This window comes from Hypoxylon trugodes (genome assembly GCF_022578975.1).
Source record: "Hypoxylon trugodes strain CBS 135444 unplaced genomic scaffold F4822scaffold_1, whole genome shotgun sequence".
Lineage (NCBI taxonomy): Eukaryota > Fungi > Ascomycota > Sordariomycetes > Xylariales > Hypoxylaceae > Hypoxylon > Hypoxylon trugodes.
Genome location: NW_026250016.1, coordinates 1,021,075 through 1,047,068, shown reverse-complemented (window position 1 = coordinate 1,047,068; position 25,994 = coordinate 1,021,075). Strand labels below are relative to the sequence as shown.

Genomic DNA, 25,994 nt, shown 5'->3' with positions numbered 1-25,994 from the left:
AGCTATAGATGTATGTACATCCAATCCATAGATCCATACACATAACGCGCGGCGAGGGGAGGAACGCTACCGAGCCTATAGATTAGGTACCTTATCCGGGGACGAGGGAATGAATGGAGCAGGGGCATTGAATTCATATGTGCGAAATGGATGTAAAAAACAAGATGTCGACAGCGGCAACGCAGGTGCGCCGTCCATGACCAAGACAAGGGTGTCATATAGAGATCGCATGACTGAGACATATGATTGGATAGTTTACTATTGACGAGAGCGAATGGATGAGAGGATGTGGAAGAGGTGGTAGAGGTGGTAGAGGTGGAGAATCGGGGAAGCCAAGACAGGCAAGTCTGGAAGAGAAATTGGAGATTCAATGTTCCATTCGTAGCTGCCAAGTTGGCTGCTATACATGGTAGCCCCTATTCTTGATAGATTAGGCTTAGCGTGCTTGCTGCTTTTACTCAGTACTATTTCACTTGAATTATTCATCATACTTTATGCAGATTCTTCATTATATTATGAAATGAAGAGTTCATTCTATTTTCTTTAGCCCTTACTGTATTTTATCAACATTTCCGTATTACAACTTAAGCCCAGTATCCCATCCAAGCATTATCCCAAAGCCACCCAATCTCCATTTCCAGATCCTAGTTTCTACTCTCAGTATGCGTACCCCCCTCCTTGAAGCCTCCACTTACATCCGCATCCCAAGGAAGACTCTCAAACCGCCTCCGCGCAATAATAAGTCCGAGCCACAGTAGAAGCATACAGAATGCGGGCATCGCAAACCCTAAAACCCACACCACGGGGTCCCGGAACGTGCCTTTAACACACCAAGCTAATAAACCCAAGCTAGATATCAATCCTATCATGGATAACATCATGACCGCGTTTCGTAGGGGTTCATCTAATATCCCGGGCTCCGCGACCGAAAATATATGGAGACGTTCCGGTATATGTAAGGTCGATTGCGTACGCCGGCCCCAGTATACGATTTGGGGGCGCCGTGGGAGTATACATCGCTTAACAAATCGGTCGACGAGGTAAAGGTGGAGGGTTAGGATTATATGTACGACGATAAAGCCGATGAACTTGCCCAAGTCTTCGGACATTGTGGTTTGTGTATCGTGTTGTTGATTTCCTCCTAAGGTTGCTGACAGGATATGGATGTAGGATGCCCTACTAATTAAAGAGGTCTCTTAATAGTAGTATATGATTCGAATATTATCTGCTGATGGTTTGGTATTTTTCAAGAATAAGACAGGCAAATGAATGTTCCGAAGGAGCACTATAGATATATAAATGCGAACATCATCACCGAGCGTAAACTTTCATATAATCTAGTTTCTGTGCTATGAAGACTATTTAACTTTAAACCCGATACACCTGGATATGTATGTATATGGTAGATGCGCTACATATACCGCATATGCTGCATACCTTTAGCGAGTTTTTCTTTCGAGTATATATAAATTCTAAGCATGTAAGTGGAAGATATTATGATGCTCTCAAGACACCAATGTAGAATAATCGTGAAGAGTATAAGAAAATTATGCAAACAGCATAACTCACCCCTAAAGCAGCGCGCAAGTGGCTTCTGCAGACCCTAGCCAGGTGGCTGAAGAAACCCAATCTCACCCAACAAAAGCCCACCATTCCACTCAGGTGGGGAACCAAAAACGCCACAGCCGTACATGAGAGGTGTGGAGTATTCTATCTAGGTAACACCAAATACCCAAGTAGGTAAGTGCAGGATGGATCGTTGCATCGACCTGCCATCTATAATTCTATACCGGCAGCCACGACGGAAAGTACAATAAATTAAATCACATCACCTGCCGCTCATCCAGTTAGGTAAGTACTCCCCTCTGACGCATCTGATAGGATAGAGAACCAGATGACCTCAAGTAGCGTAGTAGTAAAATACCCCAGTTCGAAATAAATGCCAGTGATAACCTAATTTCGACCGATCTGCCAATCTTGTGCCTTGCATATGATCGGCCCGTCAAACTCTTCTCTTTTTTTATTTCTTCTCCATCTTTAATATGTTATTCCTCGTGTCTACGTAAGGTAGTCGTATTGCGACAGACGAGAGTGAGTGAATAGTAGGGTTCAAGGCGATAGAGAGAGAATTACGATCGTCTATCTCAACTCCTGTCTTGCGCCTATAAGATGTCCTTACTATTTCGTAAGGAGATACAGAACAGAGATAGCAAGGTAAGGATTGCCTTCAGTCACTGTTACTAACCTCAAGGGTTCATTACCCACGTGTTCATACAAAATCTAAATAACCAAGTAACACTACGCCGCGGACTAGGATCGTCTTTTAGCCTCTAGTGCGCACTACCTGTATCCTAGCGTAAGTAAATCCAGGATCGACCACCATCATCTACCGCGGTATCCTTACCTAACCTCTATCTATAGGATCGACGGCTACTAATTTAGGTAGGTCGGTAGACTTCGGTAGCTAGGTAGGTTAACCCATACCTATCACGACATTCGATGTTGGTGGAAGAGAAGAAGAAAAAAACAAAGCTAACCCAACATCGCAATTCCGAAATTCGCTAAACTTGGGAATTGCGGCGTATCTCAACTTTACCTTCTAACAGACTGAACTCGGTGTTGTTGTCGTTGTTGTTGGTTTGTTGATAGGAAAGAAGATCAACGGAGCTCCCGTTTATTCTTTAGAAACAACAATTCCCAATCCACGCTAACGTATGTCATTGAGTACATACGTCACCCAATACTCTTTCGGGCCGTCCTATCAATAGTCTTATTGTGGTTCAGCCTCCTAAGGAAAATATCAAACTATCTTCTGTTGGTGGAACAAGCTAATCCTCCGAGTCGAGTTCATGTAGTGCGGCGCAATTCACTTGACGTCTAGATGCGCCATAAGGATGCATCTAGTGTAGGTACCTAGGTACACAGCAGTAGCTTTCTACGCAATGACGATCACAGGTCGATCCCATCTCAGAGCTCTCTTTGTTATATTAAGTAGTATAGTAGGCAGCGCACGGCATTCGAATTACCATGCGCCTGACTAATGTAGTAATAGTATTAGGCTGTACAGCTATGTCATTATCATACCGTAGAGGGTATGCGCATGTTCTCAAATGCATTTTGCATCGTAACTGGTTCGTTAAGAATGGCATCATCACTCTTTGTACGAGCCTCTCACAACCACCACCTCTCAGCTCGTAGTACTGAGACAGGTCTTGCGCCCATCACCTGCGTGCCTGACTGTCCCACGTCCGAAATGCGGTCTCACCATACGTCTCCTAAGGGGGTATCACGAATAAAAAAAGAAACACAGCAGTTTGCTTGGTAAGATTATGCCGTCGATTGGGCTGTTGCTACATTTCCCGACGCAGCTGCTCGGGCCTCTAATTCCCGCCGTTTCGAGAGTAGACTCTTGAACGCGCCCAAGCACTGCACTAGCGTCTCTTCGTCGTGGGCGCAAAAGCGGTAACTCTTTTCATCCGTGATGACTTGGAAACAATGTAGCTTGGTCTTGCTAACGGGGTCGATATCCACGACATTAACGATGACCGACAAAGACTGGATGAAGGAGGCCTTATACTCCGATTCATCTTTATACAGTATTAGGTTTCGCGGTCGGAGGACGGCCCAGCGATTCTTCCATTGCTTAACACCACGTTTGCTGTTCAGGAACCAAAGCCAGCCTTGCCAAACAACACGATCCGGATCGTTCTCAATATTCAAGCCGCTCAGCTGGCTTGCGTTTCTGTTTCCTATTATTGGGCGCTCGTTCGAACCGGATTCTATTTTCGTTCCCGAGGTAGCAGGTGACCGGGCTGTGAGACTTTCGATGGAAGCACCATGGGCTCGTGTCCCCTCGTTATCAGATAGATCCGAATGTGAAGCCATTTCGTTCCCAGAAAGGCCGGAATAGTCATGATGCGAAAGTCTTCGCGCTGTTGATGGTATAGATCTCGACGCTCTGGGATCGATCGGTTCGGGAGAGCTTGATAATGGTCTTTCGTTTCCCGGAGGCGAATGTGTTGCTTTTGATCCATTATGCAACATGCCAACGGGAGCAAAGGTCTGTCGGCGCGCAACGGTGCTTGCCAGGAACATCTCTTCTTCTTCCTCCTCGATTCTCGCGTCTCTCCTAATTAGATCCACCCATTCTTGCGCATCTTTCGTAGTTGGGGCCTCGAAATGATAATTCCTCGCTGGCGAGAATAGACCGAAGAGGTGCTGTCGTTTGTTTTTCGGGTCCTTGAGCAGAGTCACTGCTGACAGTTCGGAGGTGTAGATCATGTGTCGTAGCTTATTCTCCTTGTCCGTCTTATACATGGAGATAGCACTGGGTCTCAGGACGATGTAAACCGACTTCCAGGTCTATATTCAACCGGCAATTAGTGCGCTGGAAATGGAAACAATCCTAGGAAAATCAGAGTATATAGCTACTGACCTTGGTCTTTTGAGTCCGCTTCTGCACATAGCCAGACTTGAGTACGCGATCGAATTCGAAACTTCCATTCTGGTTGACTGGACTAGAGGCTGGTATACCGAGTTGATTTCGAAGGCGGTTGATGGGGGTATTCGCGGGCGCTGCCATCGCGGAAGAAGGCGGAATACTAATAGTCGCACCGCGACCTAGAATATTCGTGGTTGTTGGTTCGTGAGGTGATTGAGTCACCGTCTCAGCCATCGTAAAGTAGACGAGAACGCGTCTGGTTGTGAACCTCTGAGGGCAGAGTAGATTATCGTTGTCTCGTTGAATAGGAAATTATTATCTTTAGCGAGAGTAACCTCGGACTAAATTACGATTAAGTGGTATGTTTGTGTGTTGTTGACAGACAGTGAGAAATCGTAACTGTATCGTAATGTCAGGGGATAAAGTGGATTAAACGTGAGAGTGTGTTCTCAGGACGGTGCACGACTCATTGCCAGGTAACAAGACGCCGCAAAATTATTTAACCTGCTGACTCGCGGGAAAGACAACCAAGGAAAAAAAGACCACCATGTAAAAGGTGTAATGATTAAGGTCGAGGAAAGTTTAGTGATTGACGACCGAAAATTAAAAAATAGCCTCGAGCAAAAAGGGAATAAGTTTGGAAGAAGCAATAGCAATAATAGCAGTGGCAGCATCAATCGGCGTAACCAATAGCCAATCAGAAACGAGACCGGGGTGTGCGGAATGCCCCTCCTCGACCGATCAACTAGATTCAGGGCTATTGCTCAATGCTTAGTTTAGGAATGGGATGCAGCTTTAGCTCCGTGATGAACAAATCAGCGTGCATGCATCTCACTTTTCTAGGACATCAGGAGGCAGTCGCCATGAAAGTGCATTATAAATTACATTCATGCATCCACAAGCGAAACCTTACTTACCTAGGTATCTAAGGAATAATAAAACGCGTAGAATTTCTTAGAGTTTGTGTCGCTTCGGGTACCTAAATAGGAAACTTTCCCTTAATATTGAGTGGATGTTTCCCGTCGCACAAGCGCCGTCTTTCTAGAAACCCCTTCTCAACAGTGGGCCAAAAATAAGCTCTAACGTCACGCAGAGGCCAGCTGTTTCAGGAACTGCCGGCCACTAGCGCCAACAACCTGGGTACAATCCTAGCCACTGAAGGAAACAAGCCGCGTGACGAGGCTAGTTGATTCCTCGTTGTGGCTCTATTCTCCGATCTAATCTAATCGTCATAGCTCCGAACTCTCCGTTTCCACGAACACCTTCACTTCGGATTATACACTGAGATGCATTTTTAAGAACTATATAGATGATAAAATACCTACTAATTATCCCCTATGCTGACCCGCTCCAGCTCCCCTTTCCTTATGAACACCCCGATCAACCCCCTCTCCCGCCTTTGATTCCCCAGGTCCCTCGGACCTTACACCGGTCGACTTGCTCGGACTTGGCTGCGGATCCGGTTGCTTGGCGGGATGTTCGCGGCTTTCACTAGATGCTGTCTGTGTAGCTTGTTCATGGTGCTCTTCCTTCTGTTCCGACGAGGGGTCATTCCCTTTCTTCGTTTGGTCCGCTTTGATAGCTAAGTGGGATGTTGATGAGGCGAACGAACGTGTGTAAGCAGAGGGGAGTTGGGAAGGCGTATTGAAGCGGCCCGCCCTACGGAAGCGTGATCTAGATATCCTGGGCAGCATCTTCGTAGGTAATGATGTATTGACTAATTTTGAGTAGTAAATTAATTCTTAGTAGCTTCAAACTGGGCGGTTGTCATTAATCTCAAGTGATTTTTAGTCTTCAGGACAAGATTTCTGATTGAGATGAGATGAAGTAGATAGGAGGTTAGATCAATGCGGCTCATTATATAAGGGTTGTATGGTATATATAATTCTACAAGTCTAACGTCATGATTTCGAAATCATCATAGATGCGCCGGATCAAACCGACTACCATATCCTTACACGTAGTTATGGTTTAGAACTCATCATCAATAACACATTGCGACCTGGTACATACGAAAATGGAGGCATGCATTGCTATTAAGTAATATGGATGATTTTGGCACACTGAAATATGCTTCCATATTGCCAAAATACCAGATACCCTTATATACCCACAACATATATACACACTAAGATAACCCCAGAAATACCAACCCAAAAGCCACCCTTGATCCAAGCAAGTCTGAACTATGCATTACCATCTAACGATTCTATTCTAAGCCTACAAGGGGTATCATTACCTGCTCTTCTCGCTTCCTTACCTGCCCACGCACCTACCCCGTAGCCTCAAACTTATCACGGTACCAAACGAATAAACAATTACTAACTAGCAAGTTCACTTCTTCCCATGATGCTTCAACGCCGCAACCCTCACACCCCTAGCGCTGCCCCACACGCTCTCCGTAACTTTCCTCGGAATCTTCCGACCACGAAGTCTTTGATCAATAAGCCACATGCCCACAACAAATTCCTCTCTATCCAGGTACCCGAGCCCGCGTCTATCTACTAAATCCCACACCTCTGCTAATTCGTCGAACGGCAGCCTGCTGCGCGCCCAAAGATCCCGTACTACGACGTTGGCTACCATCTGCTCCAGTTCCTTCGTCTTGGAGTTGGGGTTGAGAGATAGAGTGGAAGAAGGGTCGTTGGGGACAAGTAATAAACCCCTGTTACTCGCCCATACGCCTTCATACCGCTTCCGTTCGCGCGCAGTGATTTCCTCACGCCATCGCTTGCGTGCGCCCTCGTGGTGCGAGTGCTTGTTGCCGCCACCTAATTTTCCTAGAGGCTTTCGGCGCGCTCTTGCTTTGGAGTAGTTCTCCTCGTCATCTGACTTAGAAGGCGGCTGTCGCAGTGTCTGGCGCATGTGTGGTGTCTGCTTGCGCGATGGCGGTTTGGGTGGCGGGGTTTTGGAAGGCGTTACACGAGATGATGCCAGAGAACCTGCCATGATAGCGTCTGTGAGGGATTCTAGGGGTAGGTTCGAAGGGGTTTGTTGCTGATGTCGCCGAGGGAGAGGGGGCGCGCGGCTAGTGGAAGTAGTAGTAGATATAGTTAGGGCTGATACGGGTCGCCTTGGTCGTAATGTATCGGGGCTTGATGGCCGAGATCTGCCTCGCTGTGGGGAATCGGCGTTAGGTGATGGCACTGACGAGGCAGAAACGAAAGAATCATCTGACGAAATTGATACCCGATGGGTCTCTTCCGGAAGAGAAGACCTCGTAGTGGTCCTTTTAGGTGGTGGCGGCCTAGGTTTGAGCTTCCTAGGCGGAGATGTTTGTCCTTCAGGCACGGCATCTTGCGTTCGGATATCGTTTAATAGAATCTTTTGAGGAGCAGATCGCCTTGGTCGAGGAGAGATAATCACCGTATCGGCCTTGCTAATAGATATCGGAGGTGGCGTAGAAGCGCGGGTCTTTCCTTTGGATGCTAAAGCTGTGGGTTGTGTAGATGCGTGTATTTGACTCTTCGTCCTCGTTGGCGGAGCAGTAGGCGGACGACCCTTCGCTTCAACGCCCGCATTCTGGGGTTGGCGAGGTTTCTCTTGAGATACATCGCTTGCTAGAGTTGAAATAGATGCGGTGCTCTCCAGTGCTGTGGGGGCGATAGGTCTCGATGGCGACGTTTTGTGTTTAACAGCAGGGCTCATGACCCTAGGAGGACTCATAGGTCGAGGTTTAGGTTTTACTCTATGAGACTTTCGATTATCCAAGTTTGTAGCCTCTTTCTTCACAGGATCGGTATCGTCGTCACCTTTATTCTCGAACATGGATATAAGAGCATTTGTAGGTGGGATCGAGGTTGTATCCGTTGCCAAGTCAAGGCTCTTTACTGAACTCGCAGCACTATTGTTGGCGCTGACACTGTGTTTCCGTTGTCTTCTAATTGGTTCTTGGGCTATTTGTTGGCGGACCGGACTTGCAGATCTGCTAGCGGCAAGGGTCGCGGCTATGAAGGATGTAGAACGAGGATCTGGGGCCGCTGGTTTAATCGAGAGTCCTGGACGAGAAGGAACGCCGCGGCGAGGTGAAGGCGGTTGTAGATGTTGTGTCGATGTCTGGCTCGTAGTACCTTGCTCAGGTATCAAGCTAACACCGCCCTGAATACTACTACCAGTTGTATGTCGGCTTACTGCTCGGGAATGGTCTCGTGAAGCCGCAGCAGACGTAGCTGCCAGGAGAGCTCCGTTACCGACATTTCGAGAAGGGGTAGTTGGGGGCGGTGGTTTCGGAGCGGACTTCTGGAAAGCAAGAGAAGCGCCTTTCAAGGCGGCGTTATAGGAAGGGTCATCGTGAGCTCCGGGAGGATTCGGCGTCAGTCGGCTCCGATTAAGAGTTCCTGATCCGTTCATGAGGCCCGTTGATAGGAGAGGACCACCTGATTTCGGTGTCTAAGGAAATAACGTATCATCTATACAAATTCTATATATTAGATTGTCATCGATAGATGTTGATACACAATGAGGATGAGTTGGAACAATGAGATCATCCTACATTGCAATTGAAAAGTGTCGAATGAGAGAGTTGGCGATTGTTAAGTCGAGGCAGGCTCCAGGGCTGTCAGGGCTGTCTGGTCTGAATTACGAGGTAAGTAATCGATTAAGTTAACAAGGTTCAGTGCTGAAACGACCAATGTGGCAGGGGTTTGAATCTAAAAATACTACCATAACACGCTATGAAGAGCTGGAGGACGCCTGCACAATTACATAATAGCGATCTATGTGGGGCAGAGTGATCTCTAGTGGAACAATAAATATATTCTTCACTCAATCTTTAGATAATGTGCATTATGAACCCCAACTTGAACAACAATTTTAATAATACATCAAGCAAATTCACAATGCCAAAGATTTTTTGGAAAGGATTTGAGAAATATTACTGGTTTCCCAAATAAGACCTCTATACAACAGCCACATCTCAACAACTTACTACGTTGACACCCTAAACGGGTACTGGCAGAGAAACAAATTAACACGGGAGAGCTTCAACCTGCATGCTATACCGCCAGCTCCGAAGTTGTGCAACAAACAAACAAACGAACCAGCTGGCCAATGAATCTCGCGTTCACATCATAACAAGAGCGCCTCACCATGTATCTATTCCCCGACTTGGCATATATTTACTCTAGATCGGAATATCTTATTGGTCTTTGCCCAGCAGAGCGTGAACGCCACAAAGTACAATCCCGTTCAAGGTCTGAACATATAAATTGTTACACCGGAATAGCGTCAGCGAGAAAAAAAAAAGAAAGATGTCCAGCCACCGATATATCGCCTGCCGGAGTTTTGTTCATCTCTATTGCCGTTCTGCCGTTCTAATACGCATGAGCGCGTTCAGATTCATCATGGCCTTGGCGCTACCAACCAATCCACTTGTTAATCCTCATTACGGAATCCTGTTTCAGCAAATTTTATCATGCCTAGGGCGTTAATCCCGTAAGACCACCAGCTCCCAAGGGCGAAAACCCGATAGCTCTAGCAACGAAAAATGAAATCTGGACATAGAATAGCTTCAAATCCTCGGTTAAGATCCAGCGGAAACAGACTACTTCTCGGCCAGGTTTAATCCTCTAATCAGTAACGAGTTCGCTGAAGATGATGGTATGCCGGAAGATGCCAGTGCTACCAAAGTCGATTTTGCTACCCAAGTCTTGGCTAAGTTTCCCAAGACATGCGCAATAAGAAAAATTACACCAATGTTCAATGATCTCAAGGCAAGATGACTTGTAATCGTTGTCATAATAGGAGCTATATATTGGTATTAACAATACCTTATCTAACCACTTATATAAACCGTCATCCTAATGGTTGCAGACACAGCACAGCGTAGAAAGCACCCTCCAATGCCTGCAGACCTCAAAGCAACATCAATCAAGCGAATTATGAGAAAAGTATGAAGCAATTTGAAAAGAAGTGAACACATATATACAAATACAATATGACTCAGGAGATATCGCGAAAAGATGATACATAAACCCTCAGCTCAGGTATCCGTCAACCGTGCTGCTACGTGTTATCAATCCACTGCGCCACAACAACCCAGGTTACGCTCCTTCACTCACACCCTCTATTTCGTATATAAACAAACGCATTTTGGGCTCATTATAAACCATTTCGAAATCCTAGAAAATTGGTAGCTAAGTGTCAATGTCGAAGCTGCGGTATCCATCATGCTTCCGAATACCAGTATAGTAGACATCCTCACCGGGATAGCAGCCGGTTTCTTCTTATTGGGGAATCCTACGCCTGTAAGCTAGAATGTCCTTATGACAGTATAACATTTACAAATCGCAATATTACCATTACATATAGGTATCTTCCCGCCTATGCTAACAATTGGCCAGTCTACCAAGCCCAATGGCACAGCGCATCTCGCTCTAGAGGTCAGAATACCCTCATGCTAAGCCCTATTCCACAGCTAACTAATAACCACCAAAGCAACCCTTCACCTTCGCAGCCCAATACTTCACCAACCTCACCATCGGTTCCCCACCACAGCCCCTATCTTTCCTCCTATCCCTCACACCCGTATCAACCGTCGCCGCGGCGCAAGACTGCACACACTGCTGCGTCGAAGGACGGCGTTTCGACCGCGCCAAATCCACTACATACCACCGCCCCGATGGAGACAAGAGGCCGATAGATTCAGACCACGATCTAATCCGAATCTCCGGCATCGAGGCATATGAGACCTTCACTCTAGGCGATGACGGCCTAGTTATTACCAACCACACATTCGTAGACGCAGACCACTTCGCGCCTTGGGATGGCGTAGACTTCGAACCAGTGTGTTACGAGGGTCTCCTAAGCCTCGCCCCATCAGATTCCTCATCATCGCTTTTCGCCCATTTAGCTGAATCCAAACTCCTAGAGCGCAATATCTTCACCCTCCGTCTTCGCGAACCTATGACTCTCACACTTGGCGTCGAAGATTCCTCATCCACTGCCATCACTAAGGATAAGCTCACCCGCCTCCCTCTACTGCCTCAAGCCACAAACTGGCAAACCCACCTCTCCTCCCTCTCCCTATCCGCCTTCACGCAGGGCTCATACTTCCCCCTCCCACCCAACACAACCGCACTTTTCACCCTCGGGTCTCCACTCATGCGTATACCTCCCCCCATCCTAACACCCCTTCTCCGCTCCCTAAACTTCAGCGGCCTCGATGATGATGATCCGCTGTACCTACCCCCGCATGTACCCTGCACGCAACGGGCTAGTATGCCAGATGTACTCTTCGATTTCAGCGGGAAGAAAGTCGGGATCTCGGCGTTTGAGTATACTATTGAGTGGACTATCCCAGATGAAATACGGAGACAAATGAAAGGCAAAGCAGATGGGGGAGGGATTGAGGGCGAGACGATATGTATATCCGCCTTCGCGCCGCTGGTTGCGGGTGAAGTCGTTGAGCTTGGGTCCGCGTTTTTGAGGGCGTTTTATTCGGTGTTTGATTTGGATAAGGGGACTATTGGACGTAAGTTTTCTTGTTCTCAGTTGAGTTATATGTGGATTAAACTAATGAGATGTTGTGAAGTTACGCCGCTGGATGGTTAGTATTTTCGCTACGAGACTATCCTCGTCGTTATTATGAGTTTGCATGCAACGCAAATCCAATTCAGGAATGTGGTTTTGACCATCGTCTTATCTCTACAATTGACCTAAATGATACGCATGATCTAAATTGTGATGGAGGGGGTTGGTAGCCGATATAATTCTGAGCATAGTATCTTAATAGAGAGGTTGGATTCAAATCAGGCTCACTATTTGCGTATCACACTAGCAGTACGAATATTTCATATTCAAGGTAAATTCCCGGCTTCAAGCCGGTTTTATTTCAGCGACGATAGCCAGTAACTAGCAACCATCTACCTAAGAACCAGGAAGAAAAAGCAAGACAATGTACCAGGCACGCATGCACTTCTCCGTCTCGAACGCCTTATGTACCGACGCCTGTGCCCTGCCAAAAAAAAAAAAAATCCGATCGCCCTCCCCTACTTTGCTGAACCCTCCGCCCTCGGCCCCCTTTCCGATTATGTTCCAACAGAGAGTATGTAAAATTCCAGCGACAGTCAAACGCAAGCTCGAGCATTAAAAGCAACAGCCCGGATGCTAGTTAACTGACTAAGTACTACCGGCCGACTATTGCTCGAGTATTCAACCGAATCTCAAGCTAGTAGACAGTAGGATTCCACCTAAGGGGCCTTGCAGCGAATCGAAATCCTGATGCAATTAAGAAGAAATACAAGGAACAGAATGGAAGAAGCAATGTAAGCCAATGTGCAAATGGGAATAGTGTGATGTGCCATCACATGGCTAAGAATATTACGTTGAAAAAAAGATGAGTAGGTGTTTCCGGAAGAGCGCCGTTGCTGACAAGATCGTGAGGCGTCTCGTGAATCATATAATAGTGGATTGCGTGCGTAATTTTAGTGTGTGCGTAACTTATCGGAGCTCGTTATCATCCAGTAGCAGCAACAACAACAGTCAAATGCTTTTAATAGGCATCCTCATCGGTCCACTCACTACCAGAAATGATGCGGTTTCCTTCAGCGTCTATCATGACATTCCCTGAATGCATCGCGGGAGGGAGACCTCGTTGTCTCTTAATCTGATTGGCTTGCTGGCGCGAATACGGATCTTCTGGCGTGAATCGCTTGTTTCTTGCGGCTCGTACTTTGGCGTAGTAAGCATCAGATGCGTCTGGTTCCGGCTCGGAGTTATCGTCGTAAGTCTCCCAATTCTCTGATCCGCTCACCACTGTAGAAGTATTTGAGATCTGTCGTGGAGGAGGCGCTTGTGGGTAGGCGGACTGAGCAAGTCGCTCACTTTGCATAGACATTTGCGTGGGATGTGACCTTGTGTAAGTTTGGTATGAGTTTCGTTCGTATTCTCGGTCATCGTATACGTCCTCAGGTTCCACAGCTCGAACATGAATGCTTGAACCAAGACCAGCATTTCGGTATGGGTTGACTGGGGTCTCCAACTCCGGAGGTGGCCTTAGATCCCTCATCTTGGGAGGAGGTGCCCGTGTAAGAGGATGGCCGGGGCGTAGAACACCCTGAGCCCGTGATTCAGGTCTGGGTCTTTCGGGAGAATTACTACCGTGCTTGAGGTTCGACAAAGGAACTCGTGCTGGTATTCTGGACGGACTTCCCTTTGGATCTTTAGATGCCTGACTAGGAGGGGGGCCTCGCTTGATCGTGCCATTTCCATTCCCATTCGCGGTTGGCGTCTTAGACCTTGTAATGGTAGCTGCTTTGTTGGCATTGCTGTTAGCACGGCTAGGTGGTGCTGCTTTTTGTCCCCTATTTGCTGATGGAGGAGGACCTGCCGGTGTCTTAGATCTTGCGCCAGGGACTGGCCTAGCAGCTTCGGGTTCTAGAACATCTAAATATCTCTCGCCATGTACGAGGAATGGACGGCCATACTCGTCTTCCCACTTCTCTAGTAACTTAACGAGTTCTGCGGCTATTTTGGGAAGTTCCTTTGCAATTCTCTTTCGCAACTTTTCTTCTCGCAGCAACTTTCCGGGATCTCGCCTTTCTCCCTTCTGACCGCGCATCATGAGTCGGGATGCATCTTGACTAGATGCGGCAAGCTCATCTCTGTCGTGAACAAGGGTACGATGTTTATCGATCAGGGCCAAAGCAGGTGCTCGTTGCTCCCTTAAAGTTTCTAATCGGGAGATCTCGCGTTCATGGGCTTCAAGCAGCGCATCGCTGTAGACGTCGGAGAAAGCGGGCGTGAATTCAAGCATCTCATCCTCCGAGAAGTACAACGCGTCCCATAGCTCTTGAAGCTTGCATCGCGCATCTTCCACGAAAAGATGTAAGTTCTGGCGCTTGAGTTCGTTCAACCTTGCCAACTCATCCTCAAACTCGTTGATTTGTCGAACGCCACAGCCACGGTTGCCGTTCAGGAACGCCTTACGTTCCGGTTCTTCGACACCTAGCTTAACCCAAAGCGCTTCGACAGATGTTTTGAGGTCTCTTAGACGCTTCTCTCGGTTCTTCTTCTCGTCTGACAACTTATCCCTCTTAGTACGAAGCCTTGCTAGATCTTCCTCGTGTAGACCGAGTTGTTCGGGCGCGTCTCGGTAGTATTTTACGATCGCACCGTCCGTCTGCGCTTGAGGAGTGCCTAACTCCGCCCATAGTTGGATGATCTGCTCCGACATAGTCTTGACTGTGGAGACTCGTCGCGTATACTCTTCGTAAACTCTGGTGAATTCATCGTCTAATTTGTTGACATACGAAGGGGAAAGATCGAATGTCGGTGGTATGGACTCCTTAGGTCCTGTGGGTGGTAGAGCAATCTTTACGAAGGTTGGCTCGAGGTGGGATGAATAGGACTCGAGTGCCTGTACAAGTTCTGAAGGTGGGTTAGTATAGAGTTCCTCCTCTGCTACTTTCGTAGAGTAAAGTGATCACACTCACTCTTTACTTGCTCGAATCGCTCACGGTGAAGCTTGCTTATTTGCATATGCTTCTCTTTTAGTACCGTTAGGCACTTTGTGAGCGGGAAAGTGACGCGAAGGTCATCATCTTCGGTGCCATAGCCATGTTGTGACCTGGAACCATCGAGGGATGCTTCCATTTGTCGTATTATAGTAATAATTCGTTGCGCCTCGTCTAGTAAATCTTTCTTCTCTGCTGTTACCTGTTTTACTTGGTTGTTGAGAGTCTCGGAGAGAGCTGCGAAGAGCTGCGGGTTTCCCCTGTTAGTATCTGTGAGTGTGAACTTGGCACTGAGTCGCTTACCTCTGCTTCTCTAGTTTCGCGATCATGGTTGGCGACACCAATATCGTCGAAAAGACCATGTAACTGGCCGATTATTGTGTTTACTTGTTGGGAGAGGTAGCTCGCGTCCATCTTGAAAGCGATGTTGTGATGTGATAGCTAAATATTAGATATCTTGTATTCATGGAGTAGGAAGCGAAAGTAAAGGAGGTCAAGTAATTTGCAATTCGTGGCGCATTGACCTAAACAATCGTAATGTTGATATTGGAATTTTTTTTTCGTTGAGCAAACTAGTATAGCGTCTGTATTCGCGGTGGAAAAATGAACGCGCTCTTCTTTCTGGTTAAGCAGCCCAGAAGCTCGAATGACTCAGTTGACGCATCCCAGGCGATCAAAAGATAGACGAAAGTAGATTTGGTGGGATTTGCATGCGCAAAGGGCAGCGTGGCGCCGGGAATTAATGTGCAGAGGTTCGGCAATGTTCAATGCAAGTGATTTTGCAGTAGGAACGAAATTTGGTGATGTGTCTAGATTTAAGAGGCCGCTTGAGACGGTGTCTGGGTTTGTATCTAAGCAGCTAGGAAGCTAAAATGGAGGGGAAAATGCTGTGAGGTGCAGGTTGCAGGTGCAGGCCAAGGTAGTTCAACCAGGCAGGCAGGTAGGATCAACAATAACCGCGCAATATTATTTGCCAGTTTCGAGTAGTACGCTTGTACATAGGTTACACTCGCAATCACCACGGCAACAGCCTGATTTTAGCACAGTCCGTTTCAAGTTTGCCCCACCATTCAATCAAGATTTCTCGTGCTAACCTATCGATAAAGTTCGGTCGGCTCCAATCAAAACATAGCTGCATTTCCAAAAAGAGGAAACTTCAACATTTCTTACTATCGTCACCGCTATTTAATGTGTATTTGGTTGTCCTGCGCGTACGTACATATACGCTACTGTAGGTTTATCTTCATGCGCGACTTACAATACCAGGCATTGCCTCTCGCTTGCGTCGAGCGGGAAAAAGATGCAAGATTTTCTGCATGTCTCGGGCCTAACCTTTTATTGCGTACACCCTTAGCTACATGTGTATCATCAAAACAATTGCTTTTTTTTTTTCGTAGCGGATCGTCACAAAGTCTTCCGGCCTGTTCGTCCGTGCCATTCGTCAGCGGAGATTGCCATATAGTATAGTATCTATGCGCTTTTCTCTTGTTTTGGTCAAAATTCATTTACTTAATCAATATCATATTCTTAATTGGTTGCCAGTTGCATGCAAGGCTTTAGTATTGCTGCAATTATCATGAAAAATATGATATGATAATTAGGAACTGTGCCTACTACGTATTGATAGAAACTCCGTAGTAAGACAAAATGTGGGGCAGCTTCAACCAAAATTAGACTGAGACTTTAGGGTCTCTTCCGCTCTGGCAAGTCTTTCCGAGTGCGTTGATATAATCAATCGTCCCATTCGTCAATATTATGATTTGAACCCTACTTTAGATGGCTAATTTTGTCTTTAAATAAGAAGCACCAATGAATTTTAACTTGGGTTGTGGTCTGACCATACCGTTATTCCATTAAAGTTCGGTCGGTACCTAGGTATACTATAAAGTCCGGGCGTTCAATAGCCTTTTCGACATGCTAAATTGTTTAATAACCAAGCCCATTTAGAATTATCAACTATTACAACCCCTTTTTACAAGAATGAACATTACTGAAGCATATTATTCGTCACACTTAGAATTGTTTCTTCCGGTGTCGACGACAACAATTCAGAGCCCCGGCGCTCCTTTTCATGTGCTCTTCTTGGAGATACCCCATTTATTATATGGAGCCATCCAAGCCATCATGGATTCCCGAAAGAAGAGAAACGCAAGCGCAGCATCGTCCAAGCTTGAGTATACCTTATGAAGACATAAGAAAATTCTTCACTTCGGTGTCCTGATGAGCAATGGAAACAATTGGTTTGAATAAGGAGCACCAAACATGAGCATATTCGCTGTCGGCTAGGTATTACCTCCTTAGGTAGGTAGGTCGCACGGTACTTTTACATCTTTCGATTGGCGTTCTTTTATCTGAAAATTCTCAAGATCCGTTTCATCTTTTTATAACTCAACAAGAGTAGGTAGTTCATAATCCTGGGAAAATGGCTGCGCCGTACCTAGGGAACATATTAATGAGTAGCTACCTCCCTAGGTAGGCTACCTTGAAACAATGAATCAACGTCTTTCTCGGCGTATTTATTGTTTGCTATACTTCGTTCCTTGTCGATGTTCCACGAGCAGTTGGGATGACTAAGATGTTGGATCTTATCGGATACAGCAGTTAATCAGCCCCTTGCCCCTTACGTCACTCCTTAACCGAGGGTGATTCTCTACAAACGCCTCAAGGTCACAGGTTGAGGGGTGTTGGAGTGCGATTCGCCCTCTCCTTGGCCAGTCCAGTTATTCCCTTTGCCTTTTGTGCAAGCAGTAAGATGGCTTATCCGCGGGACAGATCCTTCGTTCAAGTTGGGCCTCCACAGGTGGCTTGAGCGATCCTAATTTCGTGACAAGGCACAGCTGAATGCGATAAAGACAACTGACCAATCATACAAACCAACCAGTCTTGCTGAGGCCATGTCGCTTTTCTCCACGTCATACCCTGTTCCCGGCCCCCCATCACCAATCCCCCCTGACAGGCTCAAGGCTGAACCGCCTTTGTGCTTATAATGTTCATCGACGAGGATCATCGCTTCACCGGTACCTAGGTAGTCAGCAGACTGGGGGCTATGAATACTTATAAGAACCTTGGGGTCGCAAAAATGCTGTCAACTTTACTTAATTCAGCCAGGGGATTTGCTTTTTCCCATGCGGTGATCTTTTATTCCCGCAGCCATTCTTTTATAAGCGTTTGATTATTTAGCAGTTTGCGAGAATAGCACACATTCATTATGAAGTTAAGCAGCGAGATTCTCGGTGGCCTGGCCATGGCCGGGTGCGCCATTGCGGGCACCACACCGCTGCGAAATGTTGTCTACTTTGACGAGTATGTATACCGATTGGTCTGAAGTACTGTGGTGGGCTAATTTCATACTAGATATCACAAGACTATCTTGCCCAACAAGAACGTAACTGCGGGCATAACCCATGTTGTCATGGCCTTCGCGAACTCGTCTCTTTTCACTGCCGAGGTGGCCGGCACTTTCGAGCCTTGGATGTCCGTGGACCAGATTCGAGCCATGTTCGACCGGGGCGCACAAGTCGGTATTGCGATTGGTGGTTGGGGTGATACCGCCGGTTTCTCTGCGGGCGCCAAGACGGATGCAAGCCGCAAGACCTACGCACAGAACGTAGCGAAGATGGTAGAGGAGAACAATTTCGACTTTGTAGACGTGGATTGGGAGTATCCGGGTGGAGATGGCGAAGACTACAAGCAGATTCCCAACTCAAACAAGACGACCGAAATCACGACCTTCCCCTTATTCCTCCGCGAGATCAAGACAGCCATTACCCCCAAACAACTCTCCATTGCCTCCCCCGCACGCCAACCCGACATGATCGCCTACACCGGCTACCAAGCCCCCGAAATATTTGCCGCCGTCGACATGGTCAACCTAATGACCTACGACATCATGAACCGCCGCGACAACAAGACCCTACACCACTCTTCCGTCAAGGGCTCTCTTGAAGTTGTTCAGCGATACCTAGACCTAGGTCTCGCGCCCGAAAAGCTTAACCTCGGCCTTGCCTACTACGCCAAATACTTCGAGACCCCCGCCAACAGCACCTGCGACCACCCCATCGGCTGCCCCATCGTCAAGGCCGAAAACGACGACGGTACTGATGCCGGTACCTCCGGAACTGTGACGTACGAGTACGCAAACGTACACCCAGCCTCCCCGCCTAACAACCTCACCGCGACTACCGACGGTACCTGCGGCGCCGGCACATTCCTAACCTGCTCCGGCTACGCCGACGGCGGATGCTGTTCCACCGCCGGTTACTGCGGTGACACATCCGCGCACTGCGGTCTAGGCTGCCAATCTGGATACGGCAAATGCACCGGTCCAAGTCTAACTTCAGCCTACGCCAAGGCCATCGCTAACGGCAAGCTCGACGAGGCAGAAGGCGGTATGTGGTACTGGGATTCCGAGGCGAACCTCTTCTGGACTTGGGACTCGGCCGATTTGATGCAGCGCAAGTTCCGCGAGATCATTGCACCGCTTGGATTGGGTGGTGTTATGGCTTGGAGTCTTGGGGAGGATAGTGCCGATTGGTCTCATGTTGAGACTGTTAACAAGAATGTCAAGGAGATGAGTGCAGTCGTGAATGTGCAGGGACAGAAGAGCCATGCGCGTGCTGAGAGGAAGTTGAGAGGCAGAGTTACTAGACCGCATGGTCGTCTGTTTGCGTAAGATGACTGATATATGAGTGGAAATTCGAAAGTTGGTAGAACGCAACGGCCAGCGTGCTGACCTGCATTCGCTTCTCGATGTATATTGTTTTGGCTAGGTAGCTCATAAAAATAAAACCTGGCTCGGCTTAGAGATTAAGTATTGATATTTGTGTGATGTGCGATTCTAACATTTATAGTGATGTCGTTAACCCGACATCAACGGGTTCCGGGCCTTCCCTACCTGTCTATAATACATCTTCATTATTCAACACATTAATCATAACAGGTCTCCCAGACTTCGGCCATATCCTTTACAAGATGATTCAATGTCTCGGCCCGCTTCGCCATTCCCCAACCGCATTCTCTCCCAAGTGGGATCATGAGGCTTAATTTCCTATTGGCGAATGCTCCTGTGCCATCAACAGCCTCGACAATTCGGTCAGCAACCTTGGCTGGTCTTGAAGCTGTGTCGAGGAATCCGGGCGCAAACAGGAATGTATGCGACGACTCGACACCCGTACCTTTGTAGAGATCTGTCAGCGGTACTAGAATACTAGTACCTGCTGGGTCGATGAAATCGGTGTCCATCATCCCGGGCTCGATGACTAGCACGCGGATGCCGAATGCAGCTACTTCTCCTTGGAGAGACTCGGAAATACCTATATACGGTTCGATCAGTCTAGTGCTAGCGCGGATATAGGGACCAGAGTGGCGTATTGGGATTTACCTTCGAGAGCGAACTTAGTTGCCGAGTAAGGTCCGAAGCCACCGTGTGCGCTAACGGCTAACGAGCTACTTAGGTTGACGATGGTGCCGGAACGGCGGGTTCGCATGGATGGTAAGACGGCTTTCATCGTTCGTACGGAGCCGGTGAAGTTTACCTTGAAGATATCTTCGATTTGCTGGACGCTACACAAGGTTGCTCAGCATAAGGTATCTTTAACTTAGCTGTTTAGTGGGGTAGACTTACCTCGTCTCCTCGATACTTCCGAATAAACCATATCCGGCGTTGTTGACTAGGACATCGATTCGTCCGTATTCGTCGATGACGGATTGAACCTTGGCTTCTACATCATCGCTAGCTACGTCCAACTGCAACCAACTTCCACCGAGGGCTTCGACTTCTGCGAAGGCGTCGCCGACTTTGGCCTTGTTGCGGTAGCCAGCGATGACTTTATGGCCAGCTTTTAGGGCGCTTTTAGCTATATGGAGGCCTAAGCTACGGGATGCTCCTGTGATGAGCCAGACTTGTTGTTCAGCCATGATGGTTAGAGACGGTTAGAGATATAGGTTAGAGATATAGGAATGAGATGAATTTATTCGAGGTTAGGAGTAGATTGATGGATATCTTCAAATTGATTCAACTTAATCTACCTAGCTATGGACAGGATTATATAGGAGTTATAAATACCGTGTTCGCTTATGAATACGGCCTTTAAATACGTTATCGCTCAATGTCAACTTTTCGGGCGACTAGGTTCCGAAGATGGACAGACATCCATCCGACTTCGAAGCTATACAATTAGTAGGTCACCAAAGTCAAGCTGCGAAGAACATCGGGGGTAAAGAAGAATGTTGGTTTGGAGTTGTCCTGCTATTGTTAAGTTTGGATGTGGTGATATTTATATTTTGGGAGGAATCCTTATCCCGTACTAACGCGGAGATATACTACTAACCACCCTCCATCAAACGGCAACTTGCATCCATCCGATAGTTTCACAAGCCTTATTTATATATGTGAACAATATTGCATGATAATTAGGCATCGTAAAGATAACTAATAACTACCTAGTATCCTCGTAAGTGTATTTCTAATCGTTTCGAAACTCGAACGGATTAACAGAGAAGATAGCGTTGACCTCTTATTCCGTCGGAGACATATTCGAAAACGACAGAATCGAAAATGTATCTCGATTCAAATTATACCAGCGATTTTATACGATAAAGAGCTGGTGCGCCTATTTCTGTTTACAATTGCTCCATAGAGAATAAAAAGTTGAAGAGTGTTGAGAATGAGTAAGAACATTGAAGGTTGAGCTTGAATGAGAATGTCCGGAGTACGTACCTCTAGATAGCCGGGAAAATATCGGTGACGTAAAGGTCTTGGCGCCAGCTATCCTTAACAATTTCTAGGGAAACTATACTTTTTTCATGTACCTGCATTAAAGCTTCTTCTGTCTACCTACAATAACCGAACCAATATCTACATGCCATCTTAAATTACAATTCATTGTTTTACTAATGCTTTCCCGGTAGCACTGCTGTCCAAGCTAGCTTGCCTACCGGTAGCTAGCTAGGGTATGCGTCCACAACCATGCGCGAGTTCATGGACTACATCCAATCGGCCTTCTACGCCGCCACGGGTTGGAATCGCGACAATAGCTACTCCTCGCTCAACGCTACGTCCGATGCCCTTCTTAACTTCCCAACCCCTCGCGGCCTTCGACTTACCTTATCCTCACTTGCGACACCGCAGTTCGCGACTTCGTACCAGCTCGGCACTGTAGGGATTGTGGATGGCTCAATATCGTATTTGTACTCGACAGTACCTCTCAATAATGCCATCGCACAAAGCGATAAGATGCCTCTACCTGACCTCTTAAGGAGCTACCGCCCACTTACCGAGTTACCTGATCGAACTGGGGAGGAGCAAGAAGGATGTTTGAAAAAGGATGGGCTTGGATACGGGAGGCTCTACCTCCCTGCGTCAATGCTGGAGGCATTGGTGGTTAGACGAATATCGCCTGCACTGCAATTGCAGCTCAGCGCTGTATCCGGCCAGGCGTTGAGAAATGGAGGTACCATATTGGGAATGGCGCAATATGACGAAGGCCGCTATGCGGTGGAGGGTCTTGCATCGACCGACGGTGGCTTGCTTGGAGTTCGCGGGTTGTATAATTTCGGCGGCGATGTTAGTCATTTGAATGCGCCGGCTCCATTGGCGGCTGTGAATGGGAACGGAGGAGGGAACGGTGAACGAGAACGTATCTACGGCAGATTCAGCACTGGTGGGGAGCTTTATTATGGGACACTGAATAAATCTGGTGGGATGAGTCTCGGAGTACGATTTGCGACATTACCTACACACAATGGCACTCCCCTCACAGCAACGATGACCCTCAATCCATTAATGGGAACTATTAGTTGGAGCTACGCGGTTATGGCTGGCAACTATTGTTCTCTTGCATCAAGAATGGATTTCAATGTCTACAGTTATGAGAGCGACTGGGCCGTGGGCATGGAACTATGGAGGAAAAAGGGCGCTTGGTCTATCGACAGAGAATTAGAGGAAGCGGAACCATTGCCATCACCAATAAGCGCTACACCAGAAAGGAGTTTCCAAGCGAAAATGGAATGGCGATTGGATGAACCCCTCTCAACCCCAGACACAGCTGAAATCCTACCACCTCCGGAAACAGTAGTCCAACCAAAGAAGAAAGAAAGAAGTTTCCAAGCCAAAATGGAGTGGAGGCTGGATGATCCAGAGGTGGAACCCAAGACGGAACCAAACGCCAATCAAGAAGATGATGAGTACTCAGGTGTTTTGAAGGCGCGCCTAGACCAGCATCTACGAGTCGGCCTGTTGTGGGAAGGCCGAGTCAAGTCCTTGCTTTTTAGTCTTGGCAGCAGCGTTGATCTACGCCGACCCGAATCCCCCTTTCGAACACTTGGAATGGAAGTACAGTTTTCATCATAAAGATACCTATTAATTGGCCAAGTCTTGAATTTTGCCTGTGGCTTTTATGCCGGATAACCGGTACGCATATTCCTGGTGTTCGTTGTGCGACCTAGCCTGGCGATGCTATTGAACAACCAGAAATTGGTGACACGGTCCTAATAAATACTGTAACGGTGGCGTAGTCCGGACGAGCCAGTCACAGCTAGGCATTGAAATCGCCGCGTACGAACAAAATCCTTCGCAAAGGCACCCTCTTAGTAGGGAATATTGTGCTACGGTTGCGCCGATAATTAATGCCCCCCAACGGTAGAGAAAGAACTCGAATTATAAACCATTTTCTCAAGCTCGAGGCTCCCCTTTTCGGCGTTATTCGGTGACACCGGGGATATGAACACCTTGATGGCTACTTAGGTCTGCAGGTTCGTCTACCTAGACCCCTGATTGACCCCAATGCGGCGCCATCTAAGAACCGTCTTGCTGTCAACCTTGGAACTGCAGGGACATGATTGGGATGGTACCCAATATGAGTTAGATACCACCTCCGTGGATATTAAATGTTCACCTACCTACAGGCGGCGCCGCTCTAGAATCTCACAACTCGATACGATCTTGGTCTCGCCGCAAAGGTACTTACCTGTCTATTGCGATTCCGAGTTTGAGCCCCCTTTTTTGTTGCGCCCAGTGAGCTATTGTCTTGGTAGCTTTACAGTCGGCGCCGAGAATGAGGCCGTATTGGAAGGAGCCCTCTTCGAACGAACAAATTCTCATCTAAGCGATCTTTACTTAGCTGCCCCACGTGGATCTTTGTTACGAGCCTCACAGCTGAGTGGATTCTCTACCCTTACGTATGGGATTGAATACACGATAGACGATTTGAAAAGGTAGATAAATGTAGTGTCACTTGTTGGCGTCACATTCATGTACTAGTAAAAGAATCATCAAAGAAATATATATGAGTGTGTATGACCTCATCCATTTTGGTTACATTTACGTCAAATTATAAAATCTGCAAGTAATGTCGAATACCGTTGTATCTCCAATGGAGGGGTTACATACTTGGATAGGTACAACCGGTACAGCGAAGGTGAGGTTCAGCTGTGGAGTAAGGTACGTACTGGAGGCTGAGAACCTTGATGGCCAGCTGAGGTAGAGTTTTGCGTTTGAGAACCCTGAGGGTCACGCTAATGCATGAGTTGCGGGTTGCGGTCATGCTCTAAACCTGTTTAGTATAAGGTAGCGGCACCAACCGACGTATCACAAGCCGTATAGCTGAATGGGGATTAGTCATGAGATCAGTACGTATCTGTCTAAGTACAAGGGACTTTTTTTTTCATCAATATTGGACGAAAATGAATCCACAACAAAGAGAAAATGCCGCTGAAGACAATTACCCCTCGGTGGGAACAAAGCTGTGTTTGTTACTTGGCGGTATGATTCTGCTTGGAATTAATATTACAATTGTACAATTGTATTTACCGCCGTCGCTTTTTTTACATTCGCGGCGTTGGTTGGTTATGTCTCTTTTCTGAGGGATGTTATGTCAGTCGGTGATGTGACTGACCTAAACACCAGGCCCGTCACAAAATGCATTACGTATTATAAGTGGCCGACGTTGCTTTTACCTTTCTACCTACGAGACGAGACAGCCGACCCGTGTGCACAATGCCGGTGATACGTTACCCACATAGGGCAGATTTTACATCTACCCACTACACGTGTGAATTAGACTTTATTTTTTACAATTCGCCGAAAATGGGTTTACTTTAGCCAAGTCATATGTGGTTGTCGGGTTGTCCCTTATAGAAAAAACTCCCGTCTAGGCGAAGAGAATGTCTTTGTATACATGTACTTATGACTGCTAGATGTAACTCACCAATCATCTGAATCATCCCGACCCATCCCACTTCCGAAAAGGGCTTGGACGCCCGACGGGACGCGGAGTGGATCTCTCTACATAAGCCCAGAAACCCAGTAACAAGGGACTGCCCAACCACCGAGTACTTCCTGCTGACAATTACAACGACTTTGTGCGGTGCGTTTTTGACCATCAAGGTTCTCATCTTTGGCTTGATCATGACAATTTTGGCGTTTGTGTCTTTTTTCTTCGTCACAAATCCCTCGCCGCTCTCTCAGTCATACACAAGCCCACATTAACCTAGTCTGCCCAACTAGAATGCCTGAAAAGTACTTATTGGAAGGAAATACATGGTTAATATACGAGCTGAAGTAGGTAATAAATGTCGTACACAATAATAATAGAAGTCGAAAGAATGCTACCTACGTATGTCATCCTGCCCTATCACTAGCCAAGTATATACAACAGTAATTTCTGTAACCATCCTCGTGGGACTTGATCATCTTCTTCCCTGCTGGTTTGCTTAAACAGCTTTTACTTGGCGCATCGAACTTTTTCAACTACGTACCTGGTATTTGGTAACAAGAAAAGAAACTATCGGGTTTCCAGTTCTATACAGCTTGACATCCCGCGCTAGGTTTAGTTACCTCAGTCTCAGTGTCTAGTCGTATTTTCGAACTAGTGTCTCATCGGCTCCATTCTCTAGAAACTAAGTCGACCCCGTACCTCCTTCGCATTTTTTTACGTGACGAGTCCCTTGTCCAGGGTTGACAGAAACACCAAGAAATCCATCCTCGAGAATTTTGTGTACAATATCGTACTTTTCTTTCTCTTCACGAACAACAATATTCGAACCTTTTGGAACGCCGTGGAATACAAAACTCTGTGTTCAAAGCAATACGCCTGGTCTGC

The 25,994-nt window shown here is 47.1% G+C and overlaps 9 protein-coding genes across 9 annotated transcripts; 3 read left to right on the top strand and 6 right to left on the bottom strand.

The window, feature by feature from the left end:
• Positions 1–545: 545 nt before the first annotated feature.
• F4822DRAFT_384501 (uncharacterized protein) lies at positions 546–1,339 on the bottom strand. Its single transcript, XM_051456531.1, has one exon. It carries the CDS (start codon positions 1,107–1,109, stop codon positions 645–647), a length of 465 nt encoding a protein of 154 aa, XP_051319166.1. The 5' UTR covers positions 1,110–1,339; the 3' UTR covers positions 546–644.
• A 1,625-nt stretch (positions 1,340–2,964) lies between these two features.
• Positions 2,965–5,050, bottom strand: F4822DRAFT_384499 (PH domain-containing protein). The gene is made up of 2 exons (XM_051456530.1): positions 4,436–5,050; positions 2,965–4,362 (listed from the first exon to the last, which is right to left on the bottom strand). The coding sequence occupies exons 1-2, from the start codon at positions 4,673–4,675 to the stop codon at positions 3,328–3,330; spliced, it is 1,275 nt and encodes a 424-aa protein (XP_051319165.1). The 5' UTR covers positions 4,676–5,050; the 3' UTR covers positions 2,965–3,327.
• A 549-nt stretch (positions 5,051–5,599) lies between these two features.
• Positions 5,600–6,443, bottom strand: F4822DRAFT_384495 (uncharacterized protein). Its single transcript, XM_051456529.1, has one exon. The coding sequence runs from the start codon at positions 6,133–6,135 to the stop codon at positions 5,770–5,772; it is 366 nt and encodes a 121-aa protein (XP_051319164.1). The 5' UTR covers positions 6,136–6,443; the 3' UTR covers positions 5,600–5,769.
• A 16-nt stretch (positions 6,444–6,459) lies between these two features.
• On the bottom strand, positions 6,460–9,240 carry F4822DRAFT_384494 (uncharacterized protein). Its single transcript, XM_051456528.1, has 3 exons — positions 9,104–9,240; positions 8,934–9,014; positions 6,460–8,850 (listed from the first exon to the last, which is right to left on the bottom strand). Exon 3 carries the CDS (start codon positions 8,789–8,791, stop codon positions 6,776–6,778), a length of 2,016 nt encoding a protein of 671 aa, XP_051319163.1. The 5' UTR covers positions 8,792–8,850; positions 8,934–9,014; positions 9,104–9,240; the 3' UTR covers positions 6,460–6,775.
• Positions 9,241–10,485: 1,245 nt separating this feature from the next.
• F4822DRAFT_11151 (aspartic peptidase domain-containing protein) lies at positions 10,486–12,023 on the top strand. The gene is made up of 4 exons (XM_051452470.1): positions 10,486–10,686; positions 10,783–10,821; positions 10,877–11,912; positions 11,973–12,023. The coding sequence occupies exons 1-4, from the start codon at positions 10,609–10,611 to the stop codon at positions 11,990–11,992; spliced, it is 1,173 nt and encodes a 390-aa protein (XP_051319162.1). The 5' UTR covers positions 10,486–10,608; the 3' UTR covers positions 11,993–12,023.
• A 213-nt stretch (positions 12,024–12,236) lies between these two features.
• On the bottom strand, positions 12,237–16,056 carry F4822DRAFT_384489 (microtubule associated protein-domain-containing protein). Its single transcript, XM_051456527.1, has 3 exons — positions 15,199–16,056; positions 14,875–15,142; positions 12,237–14,809 (listed from the first exon to the last, which is right to left on the bottom strand). Exons 1-3 carry the CDS (start codon positions 15,307–15,309, stop codon positions 12,933–12,935), a joined length of 2,256 nt encoding a protein of 751 aa, XP_051319161.1. The 5' UTR covers positions 15,310–16,056; the 3' UTR covers positions 12,237–12,932.
• Positions 16,057–18,003: 1,947 nt separating this feature from the next.
• Positions 18,004–19,784, top strand: F4822DRAFT_11111 (carbohydrate-binding module family 18 protein). Its single transcript, XM_051452462.1, has 2 exons — positions 18,004–18,198; positions 18,250–19,784. Exons 1-2 carry the CDS (start codon positions 18,104–18,106, stop codon positions 19,565–19,567), a joined length of 1,413 nt encoding a protein of 470 aa, XP_051319160.1. The 5' UTR covers positions 18,004–18,103; the 3' UTR covers positions 19,568–19,784.
• A 37-nt stretch (positions 19,785–19,821) lies between these two features.
• Positions 19,822–20,811, bottom strand: F4822DRAFT_423854 (putative short chain oxidoreductase/dehydrogenase; the record flags this gene model as incomplete). Its single annotated transcript, XM_051460050.1, has 3 exons — positions 19,822–20,207; positions 20,276–20,457; positions 20,519–20,811. 3 exons carry the CDS (start codon positions 20,809–20,811, stop codon positions 19,822–19,824), a joined length of 861 nt encoding a protein of 286 aa, XP_051319159.1.
• Positions 20,812–21,576: 765 nt separating this feature from the next.
• F4822DRAFT_9841 (uncharacterized protein) lies at positions 21,577–23,461 on the top strand. The gene has a single exon (XM_051464277.1). It carries the CDS (start codon positions 21,863–21,865, stop codon positions 23,243–23,245), a length of 1,383 nt encoding a protein of 460 aa, XP_051319158.1. The 5' UTR covers positions 21,577–21,862; the 3' UTR covers positions 23,246–23,461.
• Positions 23,462–25,994: the final 2,533 nt, after the last annotated feature.